This window comes from Varanus komodoensis, unplaced genomic scaffold (genome assembly GCF_004798865.1).
Source record: "Varanus komodoensis strain SLA01 unplaced genomic scaffold, ASM479886v1 scaffold42, whole genome shotgun sequence".
In the NCBI taxonomy this organism is placed as follows: domain Eukaryota; kingdom Metazoa; phylum Chordata; class Lepidosauria; order Squamata; family Varanidae; genus Varanus; species Varanus komodoensis.
In genome coordinates this window covers 1760018-1786033 of record NW_025335972.1, presented here as the reverse complement: position 1 = coordinate 1786033, position 26016 = coordinate 1760018, and the positions used below count along the sequence as shown (strand labels likewise).

General features: G+C 48.4%; 1 protein-coding gene across 2 annotated transcripts in view; it reads right to left on the bottom strand.

Moving 5' to 3' along the window:
• Positions 1-469: 469 nt before the first annotated feature.
• BCAP31 (B cell receptor associated protein 31) overlaps positions 470-26016 on the bottom strand; it is a 40156-nt gene continuing 14609 nt past the window's right edge. For both annotated transcript variants that reach the window (XM_044443554.1, XM_044443553.1), the window contains exons 4-8: positions 25171-25318; positions 19594-19729; positions 11650-11776; positions 6358-6458; positions 470-1133 (exon numbers count right to left, since the gene is read on the bottom strand). In XM_044443554.1, coding sequence (XP_044299489.1) covers positions 1095-1133; positions 6358-6458; positions 11650-11776; positions 19594-19729; positions 25171-25318 — 551 coding nt within the window. In that variant the 3' untranslated portion in view covers positions 470-1094. The remainder of the gene's footprint in view (positions 1134-6357; positions 6459-11649; positions 11777-19593; positions 19730-25170; positions 25319-26016) is intronic.

Below are 26016 nucleotides of genomic sequence, written 5' to 3'. Positions count from 1 at the left end.
AACTAATCCTCTCGGCAAAAGATGTGTTCCCTTTTCCAGGATCCCATTTATTCTGCTCCAGCTTAACCAGCTATCACCCCCCCCCCATTTTCACTTTTAGAAAGACTCACTTTCCTTGCTCAGATGGGCCTGCAAGCTGCGTCTCCTGTGGGTACCCTTTTGGCACTGCACACAGGAGCAGCTTGTTGATTCGGCACCTGGATGACCTAAGAGGGAGATGAAGGACAAAAGGACCAAGGATCAGAGCCCTTGAGGATGACTCGGGCCTGAGCGGTGAAAAGGCATGCTCAGACAGCATGGCCAAGCAGGGCAGCAGCTTTTGTCTTCAGAGGCAACCAAGGGTGTGCTTTTGAGTCCAGCCAGTTAGAGGAAGTCATGAACATCCTGAGGCCTCCATCCCGCTAATCCAGACCTCAGAAGGCAACCAGGCTCTTCTGCCCCCATTTCACCCAGAAACCACAACAAGGCAGTTACTCCATAGATTTAATGAGAAGCTTTGTACAGCCACTGTGTCTGTAAATATAAAATAACGCAGATACAGAGCAGGTCTTTCCCCTCATGCCCAGGCATTATCATCAGGAGCACCTGGGCATCACGGGACATGCCCCACTTATTTTCTTACACTTTGGACGGGGCAGAGGGATGCCCAGAGCCCAGGGGAGCAGGCACCACTGAAAAACGGGGGGCAGCAGCAAGCGTGCGTCCTGAGACAGTCAGTCGACTGTCACACAGCACTCCCCAGTGTGCCTTGGCCTAGTAGCCCAGCCCCATCTGCCTCCCCACTCCTGTTGGAAAAAATCCCCTGGGATGCAGATCAGGCCAATAATATTTCACATTGCCAGCCTCTTACCTAGGATACAGCAAGGGCAGGAGAAGGAGGGGTGAGGGGACGAGTTAGCACTGGACTCAAAAGCTATGGCATCAGGATTGTGTAGGAAGACAGAGGAGGGAGAGGAGAGAACGGTAGGATGAGTACACCCCTCAAAACCAAGCCCGGGATGTGAGGGAGCGGTGTAGAGGCCCCCTTAAAAAAAAGATTAATGCACTGCAAAACAGAGCCAGATGGAGACTGGGCAGAATCACTGGTATGAGACTCATTCTTCCTTCTTGTCTCTTGGGCCATCGCAAGAAGCCTGGAAGGAGAGGGGGAAAGGACAAAAGATGGTATTACAAGAACAGCACATTTCCCATTTCACAGACAGAACTACCAGGCTGTGTGCACACTGTGTGTTAAGAAGAAATCTGAATTCAGACCTGTACAGATAATAGTTTGCAAAGTCCATTCTGCAACGTTTACGAGTAAGGGGAAGAGACCAGGATAAGTGGGCACCATTCATCCAGCTTCTGAGCGTGCATCAACTGCCACCCTCACATACATTCAAGCAGGCACCCAGATGTTGGGCTGGGAGGCTCCAGGGGCCATTTTGGCTAGTATATGTTCTCCCTTGGAGACTGCACTCCCTCCAAAACAAAATCCAAACGAATTGGTGATTTGCTGTCCAAATTCAGTCATGAGCCATAGTACTCCCTAAGCCCATGCTGCAAGAGTTAAACCAAGCCCTCTTGCTAACTTCATCTGACACTTGCAGCACTCCAGAACTGCTAAAATGTTAGATGTGGCACCTGTAGTGCTCTGGATGCCTTTTTTAATTTTTAAAAAACATTTCTGCTACCCTGAGTTGCCAACCTCTGTAATTAAGGTCTAGAAACTTGACAAAATCCTTTAGATTCTTGAGAAGCTGATTTCTGCACCCTTTCCCATATGCTGTGCTTCTGTTGCACTCTTAGAGAAGCGAGGCACAGACAGCACCCTACTTAAAACATGCACAGAGCTCCTTAGTGCAGCTGCTGGAAACTCCATGGCTGGAAACAAAATAAAAGCTCCCTGTCACTTCAGGATCACAATAGGCCAGTCACAAGACTGCTTGCTCAAATATAAACAACAGAGCGACGCCCAGCTGGCCAGTGATGCAAGAGTCCCATTCAAGCCGTTGTCCTTTCTATTCCACAAGGTCATGAGCTGTTCCTTCTTAGGCACATCATTCAAATGTTTGCCTCCCTGTCATACATGCCCAATGCTGGTTAGGGCACACTGCCCAATGCTGAGCATTGCTGAGTACGTCTTCCAGTATCCCCATCACAACACCACACACGCACACACATTCAGAAGTTAGGCAGGGCTGCAAACATTTTACAGTTCTGTGGGACACAAAGCATAGGGCATAGAATTTGCCATCTTGAGGATTGGCTTTTTGTTTTATAAACAAGTCTGCAGTCTTTATGAATAAGCTTGCAAGTGCATGGGCAAAACCTGCTGAAATCCTTAGTAACCAGAAAGAATGGCAGAGCAGGATTTCCAGTGCTGGGCTTTACTGCCCCAGTATGGCTTCTTACCCTTGCTCAGCAGTGGCAGAATCAGAATTATGCTAATATTCACAACAGTCCTGTCAAGTACGTTGGTATTGTGGAATGGGAACAAGGCTGCAGCTGAGACAGAGAGAGTGCTGCTCGGCTCAGACTGAGCTCATGGCAGAGGTAAGATTCAGACTGGGTGCATCGCGATCCATAGCACAAGTTTCTTTGTCACTGTGCTAGAGCTGATCACAGCAATCAGCAAGACGGGTCACTTGAGAGCCACGTGCTGCAGCATCCATCTGAAGATCACTGTTCCAAGAGCAGCCATTTTGCATGCTCTCCACGTATTAACTGGAATAGCACAGCCGCACTGCAGTTCGCCCCTGAGTCAGGCCTCCCAACCATCCCATCTGAAGAGGCTGAGGGAGCAGAGCAGCGGCTCACAGGGCAGGGCCACACTGCCCAAGCATCGTGCTCAGCTGGGCAGGAATGCGGTTTGCCCAGCAGCTGTCCAGGAGGGACAGGGCAGCTGTGACCGAGCCCTGCCGCTCCGCCAAGCCTTTCACCGCAATCCTGGGGGCAGCAAGGGGGAAAGGCACCCAGCTCCATGTGGGAATATTTACTATGCAGCTGGAAGCAGCAAAAAGGAGTGACCAGAACAGCCATGTGGGCGAAGGAGGCTGGGCTGCTGGGGGCCCCCGTGAACTGGCTAGTCTTTCTGGCCCCTTTTCAGGACATGCATGGAGAGGCTCTGCTGCCCCACAAGAGGCTAGCATTCCTCTTCCTTTCTTGGTCTCTCATCCCAACCTCTTTCCCATGGGCAACTGGACAAGGCAGAACAGAAGGGTAACGGGAAGGCATACCCTTGAACTTCAGGCAAGGGAAGACAGCCGCATCAGCACTCTGCAGGGCGTTTTCAGCTGTGGTGGCAGCAGCAAAGGTGAAGACAGCGGGTGTGTACAAGTGCAAGAAAGATGTATTCAGTAGGAGACCTTGCCCACTGAGGTAAGGAATTTCCACTTAGATGCTGCTGGGCTGGGCTGGGCTGGGCTGGGCTGGGCTGGGCTGGGCTGGGCTGAAAGTAAGGCCAGAGTGGCTTTGAATTTTAACTCCCAGCATTCTCAACTGTTGGCCATGCTGGCAGGGACTTCTGGGAGCTGCAGTCCTGAACATCTGGTGTACAGCAGCCTTCTCCAACTTAGTGTCTTCTAGGTATGCCGAACTTTAAGCAGAGCCACTGTTGGCTGGAGATGATGGCGCTCAAGGCCCTCCAGATGTACCAGACTACAAGCTCTATCACCCCTAGCCAGAGGTATTCGGGCTGGCTGGAGATGATGGGAGTTGTGCTGGAGTTGTGTCTGGAGAACCCCAGGTTGGAGAAGGCTCCTGTTTTCCCCTATCCCTTCAGCTTCCACCTTCAGTGGTCCTGCCTAAGCCACATGCTTCTAACCATCTTCCGAGATGCAAATTAGGATCTCTTCCCTTTGACGAATGCACCTACAGCATTTAACAGAGTCAGCAGGTGCTGCCTGGAATCAAGTGCATGCAAGTGGCTGAAACAGCCACCAGTATCTCCAGGTGAAGAATCTTGCTCCTGCGGATGACTCTGGGCTACGCCAGCCCTTGCAAGCGGGCAGTAGGCAATCCTCAGATGCACCAGCCCGGAAGGCCACCACCCTGCACAGGCCGTATTTCTAGGCAGATGGCAAGGCAAGCTGCCACCCACTGGGCAACAGGACCACACTTGTGCTGGGCTGACAGGGAGGATGGAGGAAAAGCAGCAAGCGGCTGCAGCAGGCAAAGCCAAGAAGGCACTCGCTGAATAGTGCGGATTGCTTTGTGGGGACTGCCCTCAAGAATCAGCTATGCGCACAGCAATCACGAAGGAGCTGGGCTGGTGCAAATACGTTCCAAAGGGCCGAGTCTCATCGAGTGTGTTAGCTTGGGGCGGGGGGGAGGGAGAACAAAAGTATGACACTGCACCACCCTGAAGAGGCCCTCCCCAGCCTGGTGCTGCATCTCCCATCAACCCCAGCAAGCATGGCCAATAGTGAGGAATGCTGGGTATCACACTGCAAAGCATGGGAGGTGCCAGTCTGGGGATGCCTGCCCTGAGGCCCAGGAAGGAGAGAGAGGTAGTATGGTCCCAGTCCTCACCAAGAGAGCTCCACATCCTTCTTTTCAGGGTCCACAGAAATCAAAGAGAGCAGGGGCAGGTGGAGAGCCCTATTTCCACCCCCACAGACCCTCAGAGCTCAAAGCCCAAAGGCAATTCAAAGGGGCTAAGACAGACCTTGCTGCCACCCTCACCCTTTGCAATATCCTCCGTCCCACACCAGACCGACAGGAGGTGAATATAGGCAAGGTCCAAAATCCCCCTTGCACCAAGGGGGCTTCTAATTAGGACTGGGATAACAAGCAGGGCGGCATCTCAATGAAGAGGAGGGTGGGAATGCAGAGCGGCTTTACATAATCTGGGCTGGAAGAAAGCCCCTCTCACTTCCAGCTACCAAAGACACATGGGGTGGTAGAGAAAGGGGGAAAGATGAATTCCTCCCTTCTGCAGTTTATGAAGCTCTGTCTGGGAGCAAGAATGGCTCTTTGGTCTCTGACACCTCTAATAAATCTAGGTTGTCACTGCTCTGTTTCCAAGCTACCATTATAATTTATAGCTCCTGAAGTCAGGCCTAGCCCAGGCAAGCCCTGGGACATCCTCCAGCTCGCACCTGTGGCAGAACTGTGCCCTCTAGCCAGCCAGCTTAACAGCAAAATAAAGGGTCCCCACCCCGCCACGCATGCCCTACACAGGCATTTCCTTGTGTGGTGCCAGCTCAGGGTTGTGCTTTCCACCCTCAACCCACTCAGCACTACCAGCTGCCAGGTGAGGCAGCATCCCATGATCTGCTTACGTGCCACCACAGACTTGGAGGGTGTTCAGCAGGAAGGATTCCAGTCAGCCTGGTTCTGCTCCCTTGCAGGCACCCAACCAGTGCGGGAAGGATGGGGAGGAGCCAGGGCAAGGCTGTGCCACATCCTTCTCTTGGCCTCCCTGTGTGGAGATTACGTTTCCCCAGCAACGGAGGCCAGATTATTTTTAAACTCGTTTGTGTGCGTGTGTGTGGCAATGCGGGAAGTTTGTTGTGGGCTCACGGTTTAACCCTGTACAACCCGTCCAGCCCCTCAACAGCCTGGGTGGGAGAAGAGGGAGAGTGGCAGCCCAACCGGAGTGTCCTGTGCAACACACGCAAGGAGCTGCTGTGCACACACATTCACACATGCCGACAGACAGACAGACAGACGACCTGCAGTGGACGGCCTCTCTCCTTGATGCAGCAAGGGCTGCCCAACTACGCCCCAGTCTGAGCTCTGAGGAGAGCTGGCATACATTTAAAAAAACACACACAATCAAATTTCCTTCCCCAGTGAAGTGTAGACTAGTCTTACACAACTTGGTGTCCGCCAAAGGTTTTAGAGTCTAATCCCCATCAGTAGGCTAGGGGCTTGGGGGGTTTTGTTCAAGACATTTGGAGGGCACCAGGCTGAGAGGACGGCGAGTGTGGACCAGGAGCGGGCACCAAGTGGCCCCCCAAAGGCTGTTGGACCACAGCACCCATCAGTCCTGGCCAGAATATACGATGGTGGGGGGATTGGGAGTTGCAGCCCATCAACCACATGTTTGCCCACCCCCTTCATGGCACTGCATTCCCAAGATCGGTCAGAGATGAACACTTCTTGCAACCAATCAGCTGAGCAAAAAGACCCTCACACTCCTGATGCCTTCCTCCACCTACCACCCGAGCACCACTCTCTTGTTGTGGCAGCCAATGTCTCTTTGAACTGCATTGGCACCAAGGTCCCAAGCAGGGGTGGGGGGAGATTGTGTGGGGAAGAAACAACTTCACTGCAGGTTTGAAGCAGCACAGCCAAGCACCAAGCAGCCTCCTGCCAGGCCTTCCTTGACTCACTCCCACTGGAGTATCCCCGCTCCCCTGCCGTGGGCACCTGAAGCTTGGCGTGTTCCTCCAGCAGCCGGTCATACTCCTTGGTCAGTCCTTCAGCCTGCTTGCGCATGGCCAGTGCCTCGCTCTTGGCCTTCTCCAAAACTGAGAGGGAAGAGGAAGAAACAGCACTCATCAGAGCCCTCTCCACACCCGAATCCCAGCCAGCAACCACCCCAGTCTTCCCCCAGGGGCTGGTGGGTGAGCATGCTTCAGCACATCCCTGAACAGAGAAAGGAGAAGCCTGTTCCAGGTTAACGAGAAGTTCTCTGCATCGGATCAGAGCTTCTCCTCACCTCCTTCAGGATTGGAAAAATTGCAACCTCTCTCATCCAAGGAGAGTTGGGTTTGAGAATCAAGAATCACCTCTTCCAACTCTGCTCCTGCTAGCAGAGGACTCAGGTGAGCCGTCACTTGCACCATCAGTGGCTGAAGAGGACTGCCAAGGCAGTCTGCCCACTGGTTTGCGGAGGTCACTAAAGATCTACCTGCCTTGAGGGAAGAAAAGTAGCTCAGAATGGAAAGCTCAGGCCACTGGCTCCTGGAGACATTTCCAATCGGTCTGACAGAACTATAGTTATTAATAACACTGGTTTCAGTATTTTAAAAAGTATGAACTGTCTTAGGTGCCTTGGCAGGAAAGAATAATAGAAACCTATTAAATATTTTTTAAATCCCCACAGTTAAGCTGAATTGGCACCAGCTCTGTATCTGATAAGGATGTCACAGTGGAGCTCCTCCTGTTTGTCGAAGGCCATAGGGATCAATTCAGAGGACCAGAGTGCTTTTGCCCTGGCAACCTGCCCCAAGATATTCCTTTCCTGCTGAAAAATCTGGCCTGGCCTAGCAGTAACTTGTAGCCAAAGATACAGAATGCCAAACTCTAGATAGCTCTTCAGCACACATCAGGAATGACAAAACAAAACATACACTTCAAAAGGGAACAAGAGAACATCACTGACCTGGTGGTTGTGATCACTGTCAGCCATGCAGGGGGCAATTCCAAAAAGCACTACCTGACTGCAGCTTGTCGTGTCACCCCATGGAGGGAGAACAACTTTCCAAGAACCCTCCAAACCATACTGCCTTGCTTTGGACAGCACAAGTCATACCCTGGTGGAGATTGCACAAACCATGCCTGACCCACAGAACCATTTAAATAAGCCATGGCAGTTGTGCTTTGTCACAGGAACCCAGTCATTATTTTAATCATTTGGCTGTACTCATTCTTGGGTTATTTTGTGCCTCTGCCTGCCTTCAGTGCACGCTTGGATCAGGGAGAGGAGAGGAAAAACAATTCCAGTAATGACCGTAAATACAAAAGCAAGGGGTGACAGTTCTAACAGGGAAAACCTGCGTGGTGGATAAAGGGCTGAACTTCACTCAAGAGGCTTCTCACTCAGCCTAATGTAGTTCACAAAGTGGTTCAAAGACACAGTATTAAAATGCATGGACTATCGCTTTTTAAGTTTCTCCCAGGGAGGGTGGGAGGAAAAATCCATTCTGGATTGACAGCATACAGGCCAGCCCGCTCTGTGAGGCAGGGGACAGAAGCTGTTCTCCCAAGTCCCCCAACCATTCAGTATGTCCCCTTCCAACAGCGGCACCCCTGGGATCCTTTGAGAATCTTTTAGTGGTAGCTCAAGGGGATGTTGCGAGGAAGCAGCCCATGAGAGGAGAGGGGAGCTCCAAGTCCCAGCACAGCTGGCAGGTTTCCCATGATAGCATTAGCATTACCAGAAGCACTGAAACCCCATTACTGATTACTGTCAGATGCAGGCCTGGAAGAGAGATGCAGGAGGACTCGGAGCATTTGGCCCCTTGTTGGCTGGAAGGCAGAAATGCCATCCCGCTACAATCACCACTTTTGTGCACCTCTTTTGCCATACATGCATGCCAGGGACTTGGAGGACTTGTTTGAGCTGGGAACTCAAATCAGATTTCATAAGCATGCAGCCTGACTGCCAAGCCCGCTGTGCCACACTAGCTCTTCTTCAAGATAGCCTCTTTTGTGGCAATGGCCGTGGCAGGACAAGCAAGACAGGGATCTTGGAGCCTTAAAAATCCACGGATAAAATGCTCATCCTGCAGCCTCCTCTACTTGACAGTGCCAAGAGTGAATCATTAGTGACTCTCCCACAAGCGTGTGTTTCTGTGAATTCTCTGTCTTTGAGGATTCTGTGGGAAATGCGGCAGACACCAGGTAGGGAAGTGGCTGAAGACCTGTCCTCAGGCAGAAGAGCGCCTGCTTGCTGGGGAGAAACACGAGCACCTCCACTCTGCAGGGGCAGCCCTGCCAAACTTAGCAGCTTTTTTGCCTCTTGCTAGTTGGCACCAGCTGAGTGCTTGGCAGTGGGCAGAAGGTATGGAGCGTCGCTCCCTGACCTCCCTCCTTACAATGACTATATAAAGGGCAGGCTAGAAAAGTGACATACCCATCCACCCAGGCATGCACGAACAGCTGTTCTGCTGCACTCCGCCCCTCCACCCCAAATATAGGGCAAGGCCATATCAAGCTTGGAGACCTCTTGACCACCATGTGTGAACGCACTCATCTCTCTGAAGCACTGCCCAAGGTGTGGTGCGGTACTAGCCTGCCATATCACTATGCCATTTGAACAGGTGGGACTGGGGAAGCGGGACTGGAAACCAGGCTGGAGCATTGCACAAGCCCGTTCTATGCAGAGAAGGTCAGGGTGCCATGACCACTGAGGACTGCTCAGTTGTGGCATTCCTCTAGGGCTGATGTCAACTCCTCAGACTGGCTGACTCTGGAAATGCGATCCAGGAAAGCTGTTCAGACTGGCTGATACTGCAGCTAAGAACAGCTGCTGTCCCCAAGGTGGCTTTTTTGTGAAACACTCAGAAGGTGGGTGGGCAGGGAGTCTCTCAGGCTACTGCAAGGGTCAAGATCCAGCTGTCCACCCAATTCCCTGAACTACTATTTATTCTGTCTGTCTGTCTTTCATGTGTCGCCTACTCAAGGAAACTTAAAGATAAAAACACATTTGAAATAAAGAATAAAAAATTCATTATCTAAATCTAAAACCTAACAAGAACACCACGCAAAGCAGCAGTGCAGGGGAGGGCAGGATCAATTACTAAAAAGATGTTAAAAAGAAACATTTTTGCTTGGCACTGAAACTGTAATCGAGACTGTGCCAGGCAAACTTCCCAGGGGTTCTTGGGGTGAGGATAGTCAGGATTGGCCCATACAGCTGTCCTGCTCATCGCAATAAATATTTTAAAAATTCTGCCCAGAGCAGCCTCCACTCAAAGCAAACTAGTCATGCAACACATTGAGAGCAGGCCCCTAATCTGTTCCCCTACTTTGCTAGCAAAAAAGATGGCATCTAAGGTGGCCTGTGACTATAAATAAAACTCAATCAAACCAACAACGTAACATACCTATTTGAACCCCACTAGAGACATAATGCTAATAAAAATCACCCAACCAGCAGACCCCCATTTATTTTAGTGCTTGGTGGCAGCAAGAGTTCCGGCTACCCACTCACAGGAAGCTGCTAATTACCAACTGGCCACTGCCTGGCCTTGAAACAGCTAGGCCTGTCATGAGCCGAGCTCTCACGTCCCACCCGTTGCTTTTACATTCAGGTGCATGTGCCACGTTATTCCCTATCAGGGACAGCTCAGCCACTCTACAGCAAGTAGATCAAAGTCCATGGGAGTGCCCCAAGGACTTAGCTATGAGGCTGAGACACACAGTCACATGCAAAAAACCCCACCTCAACAAAAACGCTCCTCCTCTTGCAGTGCTCACAATCTGGTTCTGGCGGGGTGGGGTGGGGGGAGACAGAACAGAAAGGAGGCAAAGGGAGGAAGCTGCACCAGAACCCAGCCCTGGGTGGGGCGATCCCCCGTCACAGGGCCAGCTTTATGTGGCCGACAACATGACTTCAAAAGCCCTCTGAGTGAGATCAGTTCAGACCCCTGTCCTTACTCTGAGCAGCAAAAGAGAGGGGAAGGGGAAAAGATTGGAAGAAAGAAAATAAGAGAGAAAGCGTAACCCATCCACTTTTGGCTCTGCCCCTGTGCCCCACTCCCCTACCACCAGCATGGGAGAGCTTCTCTTGACCGAAAAGCAGCTGCCTGCTCTGGGCCTGGCCTAAGATCCAAAGCAGCCACACTTCCCCCTTTGCTGCTGCGCTCTTGCACACCTTCCGCTGGTTTCACAGAGGCCTGTGCAGGAGAGCTCTCCCTCCAGTCTTCGCTGCCTGTGACAGCCACCTCCCAATATGATGACTCTCAGGAGGGTTGACAACAAGGAGAGGCATGCACAGGCCCTTGTGGGCGCCCACATCCCAGCAGGGCCCCCTGAAAAGACACCCCGGCCTCTGCCTCCTCATCATCACAGCAACCTGCTGGCTCTCCAGCCTCTTGCTCTGGCCCAGGCAAGGATGCAGTGAGAAGCAGCCGCACTTCCCACCTCCTCCTTGTCCCCGGCTCTCTGCTTGCCAAGCCAGCAAGCTGCAGGTGGCAGAAGAGAGGCAGAGGAGCAAGAGAAGCTGAAGCCAACGGCAGTGAAAAGGCAGGTGTACAGAAGGAGGGGGCCTGCTAAGGGCACCTCATGTCAGGGCCCTCAAAATCTGGAGTTACCACTGGCCTGGCATTAAGGTGTGAACCGAGCCACACCAATTCAGACAGGCATTTCGAGGCCAAAAAGCCCAGAAGAGAATGGTTTCAAAATCTGGGTGTTGGAAAGGAGTTGCAAAACATGTCAGGCCTGCCCTTCCGCGCATGCACTTGAAATTCTCAAATGGCATAAGCAACTGGAAAGGAATATTCCCAAGAAGCAGCCCCACTATCAGGATCCTCCTTAATAAGCCACTGGTGAATGCCAAAGCCAAGGAGTATTTTACAGAGAAGTGGGCAGAGAAGGGCCAGCCTCGTGACTCGAGAGAAACCCAAGTGTTTACAAACAAATGCTTTGGGGCAGGTCCATCTATTCCACTACTCGATGCTAAGGGGACTATTTTAAGCAGAAAGGAAGGGACAGGGCATCTGGCGCTAGGACACGAGGAAAGCACATGGACATACAGCTCGAGGGATATAAATAGATACTGTATCGCCCTTACACTCCTTGCAGCTCTGGTGAGCCAGCTGTGCAGAATTTGGGCAATGGGAGAACAAATCAGGCGGTCTGCTTCCCCACTCAGTGGAGTGGCAGGGAAACTGGGCCTGCCCGCCAGGCAACCAGAGCCATGCTGTGGTCAGGAGCAAGCGGGTGCTCTGCCTGACCCCTTCAGGGAAGGACACATGATCTTCAGATTCTCACCTCTCTTGGTGGAGGCCAGTTCTTCCTTCAGCTCCTTGACTTCAGCCTTCAGGGCTTTGTTGTCTTCCTCAACGTCAGCTCCTTTGGTGTCCAGATCCGCTACTTCCACTCCTGCTGCCTTCAGCTCCTGGGCATTGAGGGAGGGGAAGAGAGACAGGCTACATGGGGCAATGAGACACGGAATGGCATTCTCACCCTCTGGAGCAATGATGGGGAAAGTAGGCCCCCGCCACATGTAAGTGGGCTGCAACTCTCATCAGCCCCAACCGGCATTGCCAGGGTGAGGGATGACCGGAGCTGCAGTCCAATAACACCTTGAAGGCCAGATGTTCCCCAGAACTGCTTTGGGATCAGCTTCTCAGAACCAGAAGCATCCAGGTCTTTCCTGGAACAGTTAAGGTTTCTCAGTTTGCATTTGTAGAAGGAACCAGATTTCAGGGAAGTCTCAATATCTTTAGATTGGGATGATAAACTCTGGGGAATGTACAGGGGATATTTTAATCCTCCCACCCCTTGAGCCAGAGTCTGTCAAGCAACTCCAAAAAGAATGGTTACGAATTGATTTTTTAAAGGAAAAATGGCACCTGTAGCATGCAAGAAAGGTCAAATTTAACTTGTTTCAAAAATGCGCTTGACTTATTTTAGGGCTCTGCAGTTGTTATGAGCTCCAGGGAATGATTTCACTTGCAAAAAAAAAAAGAGTTACATTTACCTTGTGAGTACTCCCGGGAGGTATGGAGGTTATTTCCCTCCAAAAGAAACCAATTTATCCACAATAGAGGTTGTCAGTGGTGGGGGCTGTGCTGAAGGCGAGTGCAGCATGTGGCTTGTAGTCCACCAATGGACACATGAGAGCACCTTGACCTCTGCAGCTCCTTTCTCCCAATCCACATGCACAGTCCCAACCCATTCCCTGATACAGTGAAGGTGGCCAACATGGACAAAGGTAGAAAAATCACCATAGCAGACAACCCAGGAAGGAGTTCTGGGACACCATGCGCTTTCAGTTTAAAAAAAAACATGCCAAGTTAACATTGAACCAATGTATGTCTAGACTCTTGAGACTAGATGTTGTGCCCCTACCCCAAAAGCTGCTATAGGCTGCACAAGGCAGGCAGGTATAGAAGGCACTTGAGTGCCCTTAAGGGGCTGTCCCAATTTAGAGCCCTGTTGGCAGAGCTCATCTTTAAGCTCATGTGCATTTTCAGAGCACTTTAAGTCCCCTCTCTCATGCTACTTCCTTGAAAAGCTAGATCAATGAGTCCACCAATCCCCGCTAACCAGGAGGTAAACCTGCCCAACTACTCCTGCACTCGCTTGCTGTGGACTTCACCTAAAAAAGGATGCTGCTTCCATACAGCATTGAATGGACAAGATAAGCCTAGAATTAAAATGGTGGGATGTTGGCTATGAAAGAGAAGTTTACCTTTCAGAAGGGGAAAACAGCTAATGCGATTTGGGATGGGATCAAATAGGCAAGGGGTGAGATTGGTAAAATGTTTTATCTTTGAATTAAGCCTGTGTTTAGAAAGCACTGTACCTTCCAGCCATTGTTCATATCCTATAAACAAGTACTATGACTGAAAATGCTGATACGATAGGCACAGAAGTGACATCTCAAGAGTACTGATGTTATGCATTAAAAATATTGCACCAAACATACAAATGAAGGTTTCCACTGACAGTCAAGGATGTTTTTATCAGCAAGCCATCTGATGCTGAAGGGAGTTTTAATTACTGGGCTGCTGCTAATTTCTTGCATTATTCTACTTTTAATTATTTGTAATGTATTGGTTTTAAGATTTTTTAAATTAAGGTTTTGTTTTTAATCTGTGTTTTAATGGTAAATATTTGAACACCACTTTGGGGCACAATGCCAGGGTATTATTTAATTAATACAAGAGGTTCACGAGCCTGTGGCATGCCATATTGGAGCCTGTGCTGTTGTTTTTTGCCTTACTGTTTCTGGGAATTTTATTTCTCTTACATAATATGCAAATCTTTCCTGGCGTGTGTTCTACAGTTGTGCAACGACTTGCTCCGTTACATTTACCCTCACCATCTTGAGTGCCATGAAAAACCACCTTTCCTTAGATGTTCTAACAAGCATCCTTCATCAACTGTTTTGAAACGGTAACCTTAGATATAATCTTCACTAGAGAGCTGGGAAACTGGAGGGGTGGGAGGGACATGCAGGACTGAGCAAAGAACCAAACAATGAATCAGGAACAATGTGCAGGATCAAGCCAGAGGCCCACCTAGCCCAGTGTTCCTGTTGGGATAATAGCCAACCAGGTGCATCTTGGGAAGCGGGACATTAGTGTGAGGGCACGCTCACACTTAGCATTCTGCCTCTGACACTGCAGGCAATAGACGCAGCCACGCCCCAGGAATTTGCCTAACACCTTTTGAAAGTCGCCCAAGCAGACAGCCATCACACCATCCTTTGACAGCAAATTTTGTTTTAACCCTGCACCATGTGCAACAGCTTCTCTATCAATTAACTTTAATAAATGCCTGTTATTTGCTTGGCTTCAGCCACAAGGCGTTCTTGCAGCCCTCCAAATCAGTCCATAAAAGTTACTGGCCCTCAAACACCTTTTGCTAGCCTATTAATCAAGGCTAGCTGCCTTGTGACCCTAAAACAAAATACACGCACATGCATATGAAGACATGACAGTTCTTGGGCTTTCATGCCTCACCTGGATGAATTTATGCACTGTACACCAGCGACTACTTATAAGTCTATATTATCCAAACAGGAGCAATTTGTGGGAGTTCTACCAGTTCCCTGTGTTATTAAAGTACACAATTCCCACCAATCAAGCCAGCCACAAGAACCCAGGCACAAGTTTTCAGGGAAGTCTCTGCTCTGGCACCTCTTGCCCCTCCTTATACATCCCAAGTCATTAAGCAATGCCTCAACAGGGCCAGCATTCAGAAAGGAAGGTACACAACCTCTAGGCAAGCTCCCATTGGACAAACAACAACACCCCCCTCTGCCACACCTACTTGGTCCAAGATGCAAACTACTATGTAGACAAACACTCCAGAATGGCCTTCTCCAACCTGGCATCCTCCAGATGCATTGGACAATGGCTCCCATAATACCCAGCATTCTAGATGGGGGCTATGGGAGCTGCAGCCCAACATTTCCAGCTGGAGGGCACCAGAGTGGGGAAGTCTGCTCCAGAGGGTTGCCAGAGATAACCTGCAAAAGATGCGACATCACAGTTGAGAAAGAAAGACCGCAAACTAAACTTATCAAGCAGAAAGGGTTTGCCACAACATGTGATAAGATACCCTTGCAGGAGAGAAGCTGCCACAAGGAATCCAAAGTTGAGCTTTAAACTATCGCTAACAAGGCCGTGACCTGGACCCACTGGCAAAGGCTAAATCTTAGGTCACAGGGCTTGCTGTGCTACCTCACGCTCCACCCACAGCACACGCTGAAAACAATAATAGGCAATCAGGCTGGACAAAGGGACCTGGGCTACTCCCATGATGCCTACTGGGAGCCCTGGAAAGTTCTGGCTCAGGGGCTCCAGGCCTGCCCTTTCCCATCACTGCCCCGGCATCGAGCAGAAGGCAGTATCAACTAGAAGGCAACATCCATCATCATGAGCAAGGAGTCACAGGGCAGGAAGAGACTGGGACACCATCAGAGAAGAGCACTCTGCCCCAGGAAGGGGCCTCACTCTATCAGCCATCCCTAGTGAAACATGGTCTGGACTGTGGAGAAGTTTGCTACTAGAGAAAAGTGAGTGCAACAATAAGCAGGGCTGCAGTTCATACAGCTAATCCTCCCAGTGATTCCAATCATGTAATTCATGGAAAGCTGCTATAGGTTACTGACCCTGGGACTCTCTTACCTGAACAGGCAGAGGTGGTGAGAGTTAGGAGGGGTGACAGCAAGATGGGCTTCCTTTCCATCCTGGAGTGCTGCTATTACAATTCTGCAATGCAAGACACACCCAGCAAGTCCCATAGAATGAGGACTTTTACTTGGGCAAGGGTGCTGAAAGTCTTCCACCACCTCCTTTTCTCATCTTTCATTGTATCCATCTGCCATGTGCCAGGTAAAGGGAGAAGAGAGATGCCCAGAAGGGAATCCCTCTTCAAGAACCCTGTGAAAGACCAGGGCAGTGTCAGAAGGACAGGCAATAAAGCACCACCCACAAACAACTCTCTCAATTTTATCTTGGCATCACATTTACAACTACATTTTAGAAAGTTATCTGAGCTTATGTTCAACCACCTCTGCCATTCAGAGGGTCAAGGCTATCGCTGCTAATATACTCTTTTAATTGACTTCATAAAAATTCTTGCTTGTGTTCAAGACGTGCTCTCTTGGTGTCCAAAGCGATGGCTCTCAGCTGCCCCCATGAGGCTGATCCACACAGGACATCTAAGCATACTGGCAGCTTAAAGGCAGTTCTGAGTACAGGCAAACCTGAAATTGCCCTGCCTCCACCCTGTATTCTGTAAATAGGAATTGGGCAAGTTTTCAAGCCTCATTCCACTGATTTTTTTTTAAATTTTAGGAATGCCCAAGCTCAAATGAAGTTGTTGTTGTTGTTGTTGTTGTGAAAGGAAGCAAGGAGAGCTGGCACTCTTGAGAAAAACTGGAGACAGAAACATATAAATAGAAAGATATAAAAATAAGAGACATATGGAGAAACTGAGAGTTGTGCTCAACTCTCAGCCCCTGGATGTCAAAGTCTTAACCTAACATGTCAGCAGTGCTTTCTGTTTCACCCATTATGAGGGGGAGACTTTCTCTTTCCAAATGAAAAGAAAAAAAATGCTAAAGTGCCAGGATTCTACAGAAATGACTGGACTCTGCATTAGAGGCTGCAGCTGCAGGAGATTCCCAGAAAAATTAACTCCCTTAGGAATGGCAAGGTAACTTATTGGCAGAGCTCATGCATTTCGCAGACATACTGTCTATGTGAAGACAGAACTGGTCGTCCCATTCTGAAATCCAAGAATTTCCATGTGGGCTGCAACCCTCTGGTGGACTGTCTCAAGTTCAGCACTTTTGGATCCTGATGAGGCTGGGGGTGGGATGGAGGAGGTTCTGTGCAGACTATGAGGCAAGGAAAGTAGACTCAAGGGGTAAAATGAGGTTCTGAGGATGATGCAAGAAGACACAATTGAGAGAAGGTGCTGCGAAAAGGGAGCAGCAGCAACATTCTGCCTTTTAGCTGGTTACCCCCAGCAGCATCCTGGGAAGGGTTAGGGTTACTCATTTTAAATTAGTCCCTGGCTTTCCTGCACCCACTTCCAGGCAACAGGTGTCATGGTAGGCTGGACCACCAGAATTACTTTGTGCTCAGAGGTGGCAGCCAGTTAGCTGTCTGTGCTCAGGGGAAGAAGGCAAGCCCACCCAGAGCTGAAATAGAGGTGAGGGCCTGAGCTCAGCAAATGGCACGTGCTTTTGCATTCAGAACGTCCAGCATTCAATCCTGAGTATCAGGAATTAGAAGGATCCCCAATATCAGGTGACCTTAATTTAAGGCATGGAGAGCTGCTGCTCATAGATAAAAATGGGATAGACCAACATGGAGAATCTTTTAGCCCAAGGACCAAGTTCCTTTTTGGAAAGCAATCAGGGACCACATTTTGCTGGTGGGCAGAGCTAGAAGAAAGAAGGAGGGAGTGCAAAACCAGCTTATAGAAACATATAAACATAGTGAGTCAGAAGGGATCTCCTGGGCCATCTAGTCTGACCCCCCCGGCTCCACTCATGTAATACCCAAACACTTATTTTAGCTTGTTGCCCTTACTGACAGCAACTAAGCTGTGGGAAGCATGTGTCAAACTTAAGACAGAAACTGAAAATGTCAGGAAACTAACAAAGCACCAGCATTTTGGGGAAAGCCTGTGGCAAGTGTATGTGGGCATGGCCATCCATGAAAGCCCAACTGTGCCTGATTTGGTTCATGAACCTGAGGCTCACCGGACCTGGCCAGAACGACACTGTCTAGGCTGCCCTAAGATTGCTTCCTATATTTCGTGGACAGGCAGTGAGAACTTTAGTTCCAAAACATGTTCCCCAGCCATCAGATTGGGGGGGGGGGGGCAGGGACACCGCCTTGAACCAAGTGCCACCAAACCTCTTGCTAATGCCAGGCTAAATAGGAGGAGGGGCAGAAGCACCAGCTGCTCTACATGTTTGACATTTGCTAGTACAGCACTCTAGGAGCTCAGATCACCCACAGAGTATTCCTGGAAGAAGGCAAGGCCTCAGTGGCTCAGTGGGTGATTAACTCATTGATAAGGTTACTGCCGTAAAAGGGGACCTGGCATACAGCGTAACAGAGAAGCTCTTAGCCTTATAGGATTACCATGCAAACCAATAAGCAAACTCATAAATCAAGCATCTCAAGTCCAGGGCAGGAAACACAGACCTGTGCCAGGCTTGCTTCTGTACTTCCACAACAGCAGTGGGGCTCCCACTACAGAAACCAAGGGGAATCTCCAAGGTAGTTTGCAGGACAGCAGAAATCTGCTGATCAGAGTCAGAAATGCTCCTGAGAAGGGTGTGCCTGCAGGTCCACAGGCTCACCTGAAGCTGCTCTTGGGATTCCTGCCTTTAGAGTCAAATACACAAAACCACACATTCAAGGACCATCTGTGCATTCATAACACAGGCACAAGAATCTGGTGTGGAAATGGGTCTGCCAATCCTATTATACATTTTGGCTTTTTAAAAATATGTGCCTTAAAAAAGACTGTTCTCTAACCCAGGAAAGGTGTTAGAGGTTTTTGGTGGGCCAAAGATCTCTCTCACCCACTTCTCCCCAGTCTATTATAGACCACAAGCCCCAAAACACCTACATGGACACCTCGACTGCATACATGTATGCTTAACTTCCATTGTTTCAGAATGATTCACAAGTTCTGTGACTCAGTAACTCTTCCCCCTCTCTTCTCAGGAGAACAAAGCAGCAAAATACAAAGAAATAAAAAGCCCTGTTTGCTAGTCCTCTTCATGTGACTTGTTCAGATACGATATGCTGCTAGCATAAGAGTGTAGTTAGAGGGCATTTTGTAAGGGCTTCATCTATTGCAAGGTTCCTTGTAGTTATTGTAACTCGTTTCCTTCTGCCAGTTATGCTCACATATTGCAGAGGTTCCATGTTGGTCTTTCCCACCTATTACTGGATTCCAATATCCAAGGAAAGTTTGACAAGGAATCAGGTAAGCACACTGCTGAAAGTGCATTTGTGCAAGATGTCTTGGCACTGGAGGCAACATCCACAACTACATTTCAGCTTCTTCAGTCTAACTCTTGTTAGGAAACATTTGTGGTCATTTTCCCTTCATTTTCCCCATAGTCAGGAAGAAATGGAACAGGAGTGAAAAAGGTTCTGGCTCTCCAGATGTCATGGACTCCATCTTCCATCAGCCCCAGCCAACATGGCCAATGAAAGTTGCAGCCCATCTTCTGAAGGCCTGTCAGTCCCCCACGCCTGGAACAGAATCGTACTTTCAATCCACCCTTAGGTGACAGGGCTTCAGCAGGAACACCTCCTGATCCAGCAACAGGTCACATTTCAGGCTGAGGACACAGCCAGAAGCAGACATGCCATCAGGTTATGGTTGTAAGAAAGAATCAACAGAACCCAATAAGCAGAGAGCCTGAGCATAGCCGGCTGGGAGGAGAACAGCCCCTATTTACCATGAAGTATGTGTTTTGATATGCTCCAGTACAAAGGCATCTTTTATTGCTGGTACAGGAATGGCTTGCTGTTAAGTGCAATTTACAAGCAACTGTTGTCTGCTAAGCTCATTTAAGAAGGCACCAAGCCTTCTTTATCTCAGAGGGAAAGAGAGCCCTAGAAATCCTTGATGAATCATCAACACCTTCAAAAAAGCACAGTCCAGAGCACTCCTTGCCACCCTCTGACCCCAGCTCTTGATTTCTCAGCACTGTACCTTCTTTAATTTGTCGTTCTCCTCCATGTATTTCTTGGCAGCATCACTCGCTCCTTCTGCCTGTTTCTTGAAGGCTTCGTTAGAGGCCAGGATGGTGGCATGCTGGGAGATTAGGGTGATGAGGCGTCTCAGCAGACTTCAGAAACAGAAAAGATGAAGGTCTTTCTTTATAAACATGACCATTTGAGGCTGACCACACAGTCTACTCACAAATAAGTTCTATTGAGTCCAATGGGCATCACTCACAGAAAAGCGGCTACAAGGCCGCTGCTTAAGTATGGGAAGGCAGGCATATGAACATTGGACCATTTCTTCTTTTTAAAAAGCCCATGAGAGATAGGCCAAAGCAAAGTCTGACAGCCAGACAAAAGCAGTTTACTTTCACCAGGTGAAAACTAGAGGCCCATATTTGGTAGATGGTCGTATCTAAGAAATGAGTGCAGCAGTTTCTCACTTCCACAGGACAGCCCTCTTTGGCTCAAATTATTTGGCTGTTGTGTCTGGAGATTACTTCATGCTCTAAACAATCGCTGAAGGGGAAAAAAGTCTTCCTTGCCCCTTCCAAACTGCTAGACTAAGTGCTCTAGTAGGTTCAATCTCAAGAGAAGGGTGTGACTTTTGCAACTTAAATCCATTGCCTTTGCCTTGTTACCACTGAAGGGCATGATCAGTAGCACCCTGAAGAGAAGCCACTGCACACATGCAAGCGCTGCTAACACTGGGAGTGGTTATTATTCTAATTATACTACCCCCTTTCCCCATGCACACATTAATGCAGTGAGGGAGTTCCAGAGTGTCAGAGAAGCTGACAGCAATATCACCAGGGGGCCAAACTCTGACTTCCCAGCAGGGTTGCCCAAGGCAGAAGGGCCAAAGCTGAGGCGCCAGACAAAGATACCTCCACCCACTTCAGAAGCAAATGGATCGCTCTGATGGTGGTGGGAACAGAGAAACTCTTGAAAAGCAGCAGCAGTGGCTGAAGGCAGCACTGGTGGAGGTGTAAGCAAACTCTGGTTAGTGCTGCAGAGAAGGCAGGGGTAAACCACTTCTGAAATTCCCTGCCTTTAGATTGTTGATGAAACAATCTAAAATAAAACAAAAGATGGTGCCAGAAGATGAGACTCCAAGTTCAGAAGGTAATCAAGCAGCTACTGGGCAAGAACAAAGGACAAGTACAAATAGTGCTATTGCTAATGACGCACCTAAATCAAAGCCAAAAGCAAATCTAGCGGCTGACATGCAGAGGCAAAAGGAGTCCAATTCTGCACAACAAATACACTAGAAACAATGAAAGTGGGAAGTATGATTCAGTGCAAACTGGAAACCATAACGCAGTTAAACATTGCAATACAGTGGTACCTTGGCTCACGAACGCCTAGGCTCACGAACAAAAATTTCATGAAAATTTTGACTAGGGTCACGAACTTCTCTTTGGGTGGCAACCAAGTTCGCAGCCATCTCCCCACCTCGAGTGGGGAGATGGCCACGATCGCAGTCGCGTTCATGCAGGGAACACATGCGTGATCATGGCTGTGCTGTGCTGCGCCCGTCTTTTCTGCAGGAGCACACCCGTGATCACGCACATCTTCCCTGCACGAACGCAGCTGCGATCCTGGCCATCTCCCCACTCAGGGGGGTGGGAAGATGGCTGTGATCATGCTGGTTGGGGGGGTGGAGATGGCCAAGATTGCGCCCATGCCAGAGTTTCTTTGAGAAGCACCACCCCAACATAAATGTAACAAACAGAATGTTGAATCTGATGAACGATAACGTGGTCTCTCATTTCCGGAGGGTTATGCAGCGCAGGAAAAAACAAGTGACTATAGACAGATTTTTCACCAAAATTGACCCTGCAGCTAAGAGACAAAGAGAGGAAACCCCTGAAAGAGATCTCCCCAGTGTCCTTATGGAGGGGGACTCTCCCTCAAAACAATAACCTCCCCCCAACCTAGGTTAGTGTTCTCCACTGTACTGTACAGTACTTTGTCACTTTGTTCTTTGTCACTTTGTTTCAAAATTTCTGATAAAAAAATAGTTACAGAACGTATTCACCTTATTTACATTGAACCTTATGGGGAAATTTGACTTGGGTCACAACCAGTTTGGGTCACAACCAGAGTCATGGAACGGATGAGTTAGTGAGCCAAGGTACCACTGTACTTGGTATGAACAAACCAAAGTGGACTTGAATTGCATATTTTCAGCTGACAAACCAAGTGTTTTACTCTGGAAATGACAAGCTCAGAATAAATGGAGTGGCCTTAATACTGAGGCAGTTGTAGCACAGGCAGTAAAGAATACAATGCAAAGTTCAACCAAGTCAGAATTTTAAAAAAAATATTAACAGAATCATCATTAAAATCTATGCTCTAACAACGGATGCTGAAGAAGAAACTGAAAACTTTTATGCAAACATCCAAGAGGAAACTAATATCTTGAAACAATACATGCTGATAATCATAGGCAACTAAAAACAATTTAGGGAACAAAGCAGAATCCAATGACGGAATTTGGCCTAGGGGTCACAAATAAAGCAGAAGAACTCATTCAATCCTATAAAATCAACAATCTGTTTATTACAAATACAGATGACTAAATACATGGGTATCACCAGAAATATAGAAATCAAGTAGACTGCATAACTGCAGTAAAAGATGGAAAATCTGTATTCTTCCTGCCAAAACAAGACCAGGAGCAGATTGTGGTAGTGATCATGAACCCATAATAAGAAAAATCAGAGTGAAGCTGGAAAAGATCACTAACTGAAGCACAGTGCCAAAATACAAAATTCTGAAGAATCTTGTCCACAAAAATAACAGATTTGCATTACTGACCTCCATTGACCATGAACTAGAAAAACTGTGGACTGGAACCAGAGACATTATTAGGGAAGAATACAGAAAGGCAATTACTGTACCAAAAAGAAAGAAGAAGCCTAAACAGATGACAGAACATACACTCATAATGGCTAAGAACAGGCAAGAAGCAAAAATAAAAGGTGAAAGAAATAGGGTCAGATTCCTCAATGCAACTTTTCAGTGACTATCACACAGAAATCAAAAGAATGACTACAATGGCCAGTTCAGAGAAATAAAACACAGAGGAAAAAGAGGAGACCGCTTCCAGATTAGGAATGCTGAAAGTCTGACAGAGCAACATATTATCTGACTAGGATGAAATAAAGAGAAGGTGGAAACAATATACAGGCTCCTTTGAAAAGCAATCCCATGAGGAAGAACCTGCAATGTTAGAAAGTAAAGTGAAAGCTGCTCTGAAAGCATTTGGAAGGAATATAGCACATGGAAAAGATCAGACATCACTAGCTGCCCCCAATGGCAAAAAATGGCCCAATGGATGCCAAAGATATTTGGAGGGCTGAGGGCAACACTTTATTTTGAAGTCTCATTCCTGGTAGATTTCTTATTGCCAAATACAAGCTGGTAGAAACATAGGGAGGAAGGGTTTCAAACCTGATGGGAAGTCTTTTCCTTCTGAGAAGGTTTTACTAGTTTTTGCTAACTGTGAATGTTCTTCAGCTTCCCCCAACCTGCTTCCCCGATGCATTAGACTATAACTCCCATGGCTGGCTGAGGGATGCTGGGAGTTGGAGTCCAACAGGTATAAAAGGGGCCATGTTGGGGAAAATTGCCTAACTACAGTTCCCACCCATGCCTAGGGTACTGATGTGCAAACGTGCCAAGTTGGACCCTGCTCAGATTATCATTTCTCCACTGCCAGGGTCATTCCACCCATTCTGCATGAAATTGTGAGCATTCCCATTCTCGCTCCACAAAAATCCTTAAGCATTTTCTTACAGATTTTTGAATGTTTGCACCCATCAACGAGAGCATGTTGAGCATTTTTCATATGTGTATTCCCTCCTCCAAAGATCTGTCTTGCTTTTGCAAAGCCCAGGGCAAACTCTGGCTATGTACAGCTTTCTGAACAAAGAATAGGGCAGAAAAATGTGAACCCTTTAATTTTTTATCCATTCTGCAGAATCCTGGCATGCTAGATTTCTTTCTTTTGATCACGAAAGAGAAAGCCTGTACCATGGGTGAAACAGGAAAACAGAATGCACCACAAGCATGTTAGGTTAAGGCTTTCATGTCTAACATAATCTCTAGTTTCCCCATGTACCTTTTCTTTCTTTTCATTCCATTTAATGTGTTTCTGCCTCCAGGTTCTCTCAAGGATACCTGCCCTTCTTGCTTTCCTTTCAAACAAAAACAAACCAACATTGCTTGAGCCTCAACATTCCTAAAATTAAACCCTGCTCCCATGGAGAGAGACTTGTAAACCTGCCTAATTCCCATTTGCAGAATCGAGGATACTGTTTATGATGGCAATAGGACAATATAGGTTTCCCTCTACCCAGATGTGCTTTTAAGCCACCAATATGCTAAAAACCCCTTGCAGATCAGCTGCACGGAGGCTCTGCTAGTCTAGCATCTTAGGAGCACTGCTGCCCTCATCCATGGAGCAGCTTGCCCTTTCAGGAGGGGGCGGCATATAAGTTGTCTAAATAAATAAATAAATAAATCCATGCTGCCAAGCTGCCACCTTGCGGCCAGCAGCAGCATAGCAGCCCAGTTCAGCCCCTGCAAGCATCTCACCAGCAGCTGCTCACAGGGAACAGCTTGGGCAACAGGTGGCCAGCGACCATGAGGAGTTACCATCTGGTCTCTCTTGCTGACAACCTGCAGGCAAGAGGGAGCTCCATGCATGCATGTTCATGCAGCTATGGAAGAGTCACACGTTTGGCATTCTGCTTCCTTCTCCAAGGGGCTGTTGACCAGGCCTGAAAGGAAGCTGCATTTGCCTGTGGTTGGAAACAAGATCCTGCTTCAAAGACCAACATATTGGGGCATGACCTTCTAGTGGGCTAGAACACCACAGATGCATCTGCAAGGTGGGCTGGAATCTAATAATCTCTGAAGGTTTTGGTTAGCTTAATCCAGTATCCAATTAGAGGGGTACCAATGAGCTGGGAACAATAGATGGCAAAAGAAGAAGGGGGCGGCAGAGGATGAGGTGGCTGGATGGAGTCACTGAAGCAGTCCCTGTGAGCTTAAGTGGACTCCGGGGGATGGTGGAGGACAGGAAGGCCTGGAGGAATGTTGACCATGGGGTCACGATGGGTCGGACGTGACTTCGCAACTAACAACAACAATGAGCTGGGAGGGATTTCCTATGGGCTGGGTGTGCATAGCAATAAGGAACTTCCAGCCCACAGGCATAACCTGGCCCACAGAGGAATAGCCACAGTTCTCTCCAGTTAACAGAGGTTTCCCTCAGTGGAAGGCCAGAAGAGCTCCCTGGAAAAGTTATGGCCATTCATCAAGAGCCTCAAAGGAGACACTCGCTCCCAGTGGCCATGCTGGGTAGGGATGATGGGAGCTGCAGCTGTCATCAACACATCTGGAGGGCAACCATCCGGGGAAGGCTCTTCCATCTCACTGGTAAAAGTGTGTTGTTGGGAATGATGAAAACTGATGCCTCAGTGCATATTCCCTACACCTGCCACCTGAGCTGCGGCATGGCTCCCAAGCATTCATCCCCACTGCAGGTACTCACAAGGACATCAACAATGAGAAGCCAGCAATGTAGAGGTTCCGTTGGGCTCGGAAGAGCTTCATGTGAAAATGCTCCACAGCCCCAGGATTGTTCTGCAGGTTCACTTTCTCGGTCACATCATCATATTTCCGGATCTCGCGAATGGCATCTGCAAGTCATTGAGAAACAGTCTGAACTCTGCATGCCTGGAATCCTATTGCAAGGCCTGTCAGAACCAAAGCCACAGTTTGGTTCTACTGGTGAAGCCCCAACTGCAGTGTGTTGGCTTCTGTATTAGACAAATTCAGAGCAATCCTGCAGCTCCATTGCAACAGAAATGATGAGAGTGAATTGAAACCCATGGGATTATACTTAGGGATGTTAAAAGGCACAGATCACCAGCACAATAAACTATATTCCAAGTAGTTTCCCAAACAAGGTATGAAGAGCTCCAAAAGCATCAACCAGTACCATAGAGCAATGAGAACCTGCACCTCTGAAGTCCCCAGCACCCCTAAAGGAATCACTTTGTGTCTTGCTGGTGAAGAACCTGATGCTAAGACTGAAGCATCTGCAGCATCATTCAGTTTAATATAGTTTTCCATTCCTAGCGCTTTATAAACTGCAGCAAACAAGGTATTTACATGATTGCCAAACTGTGAACTAATGCATCTTTCTACAACAACAGATAACCTTGTCCTCCTGTTCCTGTATTCAACTGTGGTTAATCTATCTTATATTTTGTTTTTAATCTGGATTTTATCATTAGCCATCTTGTGAGTCATTTGGGGGTGAGGGGAGAAAAGCAACATATAAAAGAAAGAAAGGGAGCTAGGGTTAGCGAACAGGCTCTCACTTGTAGGCAAC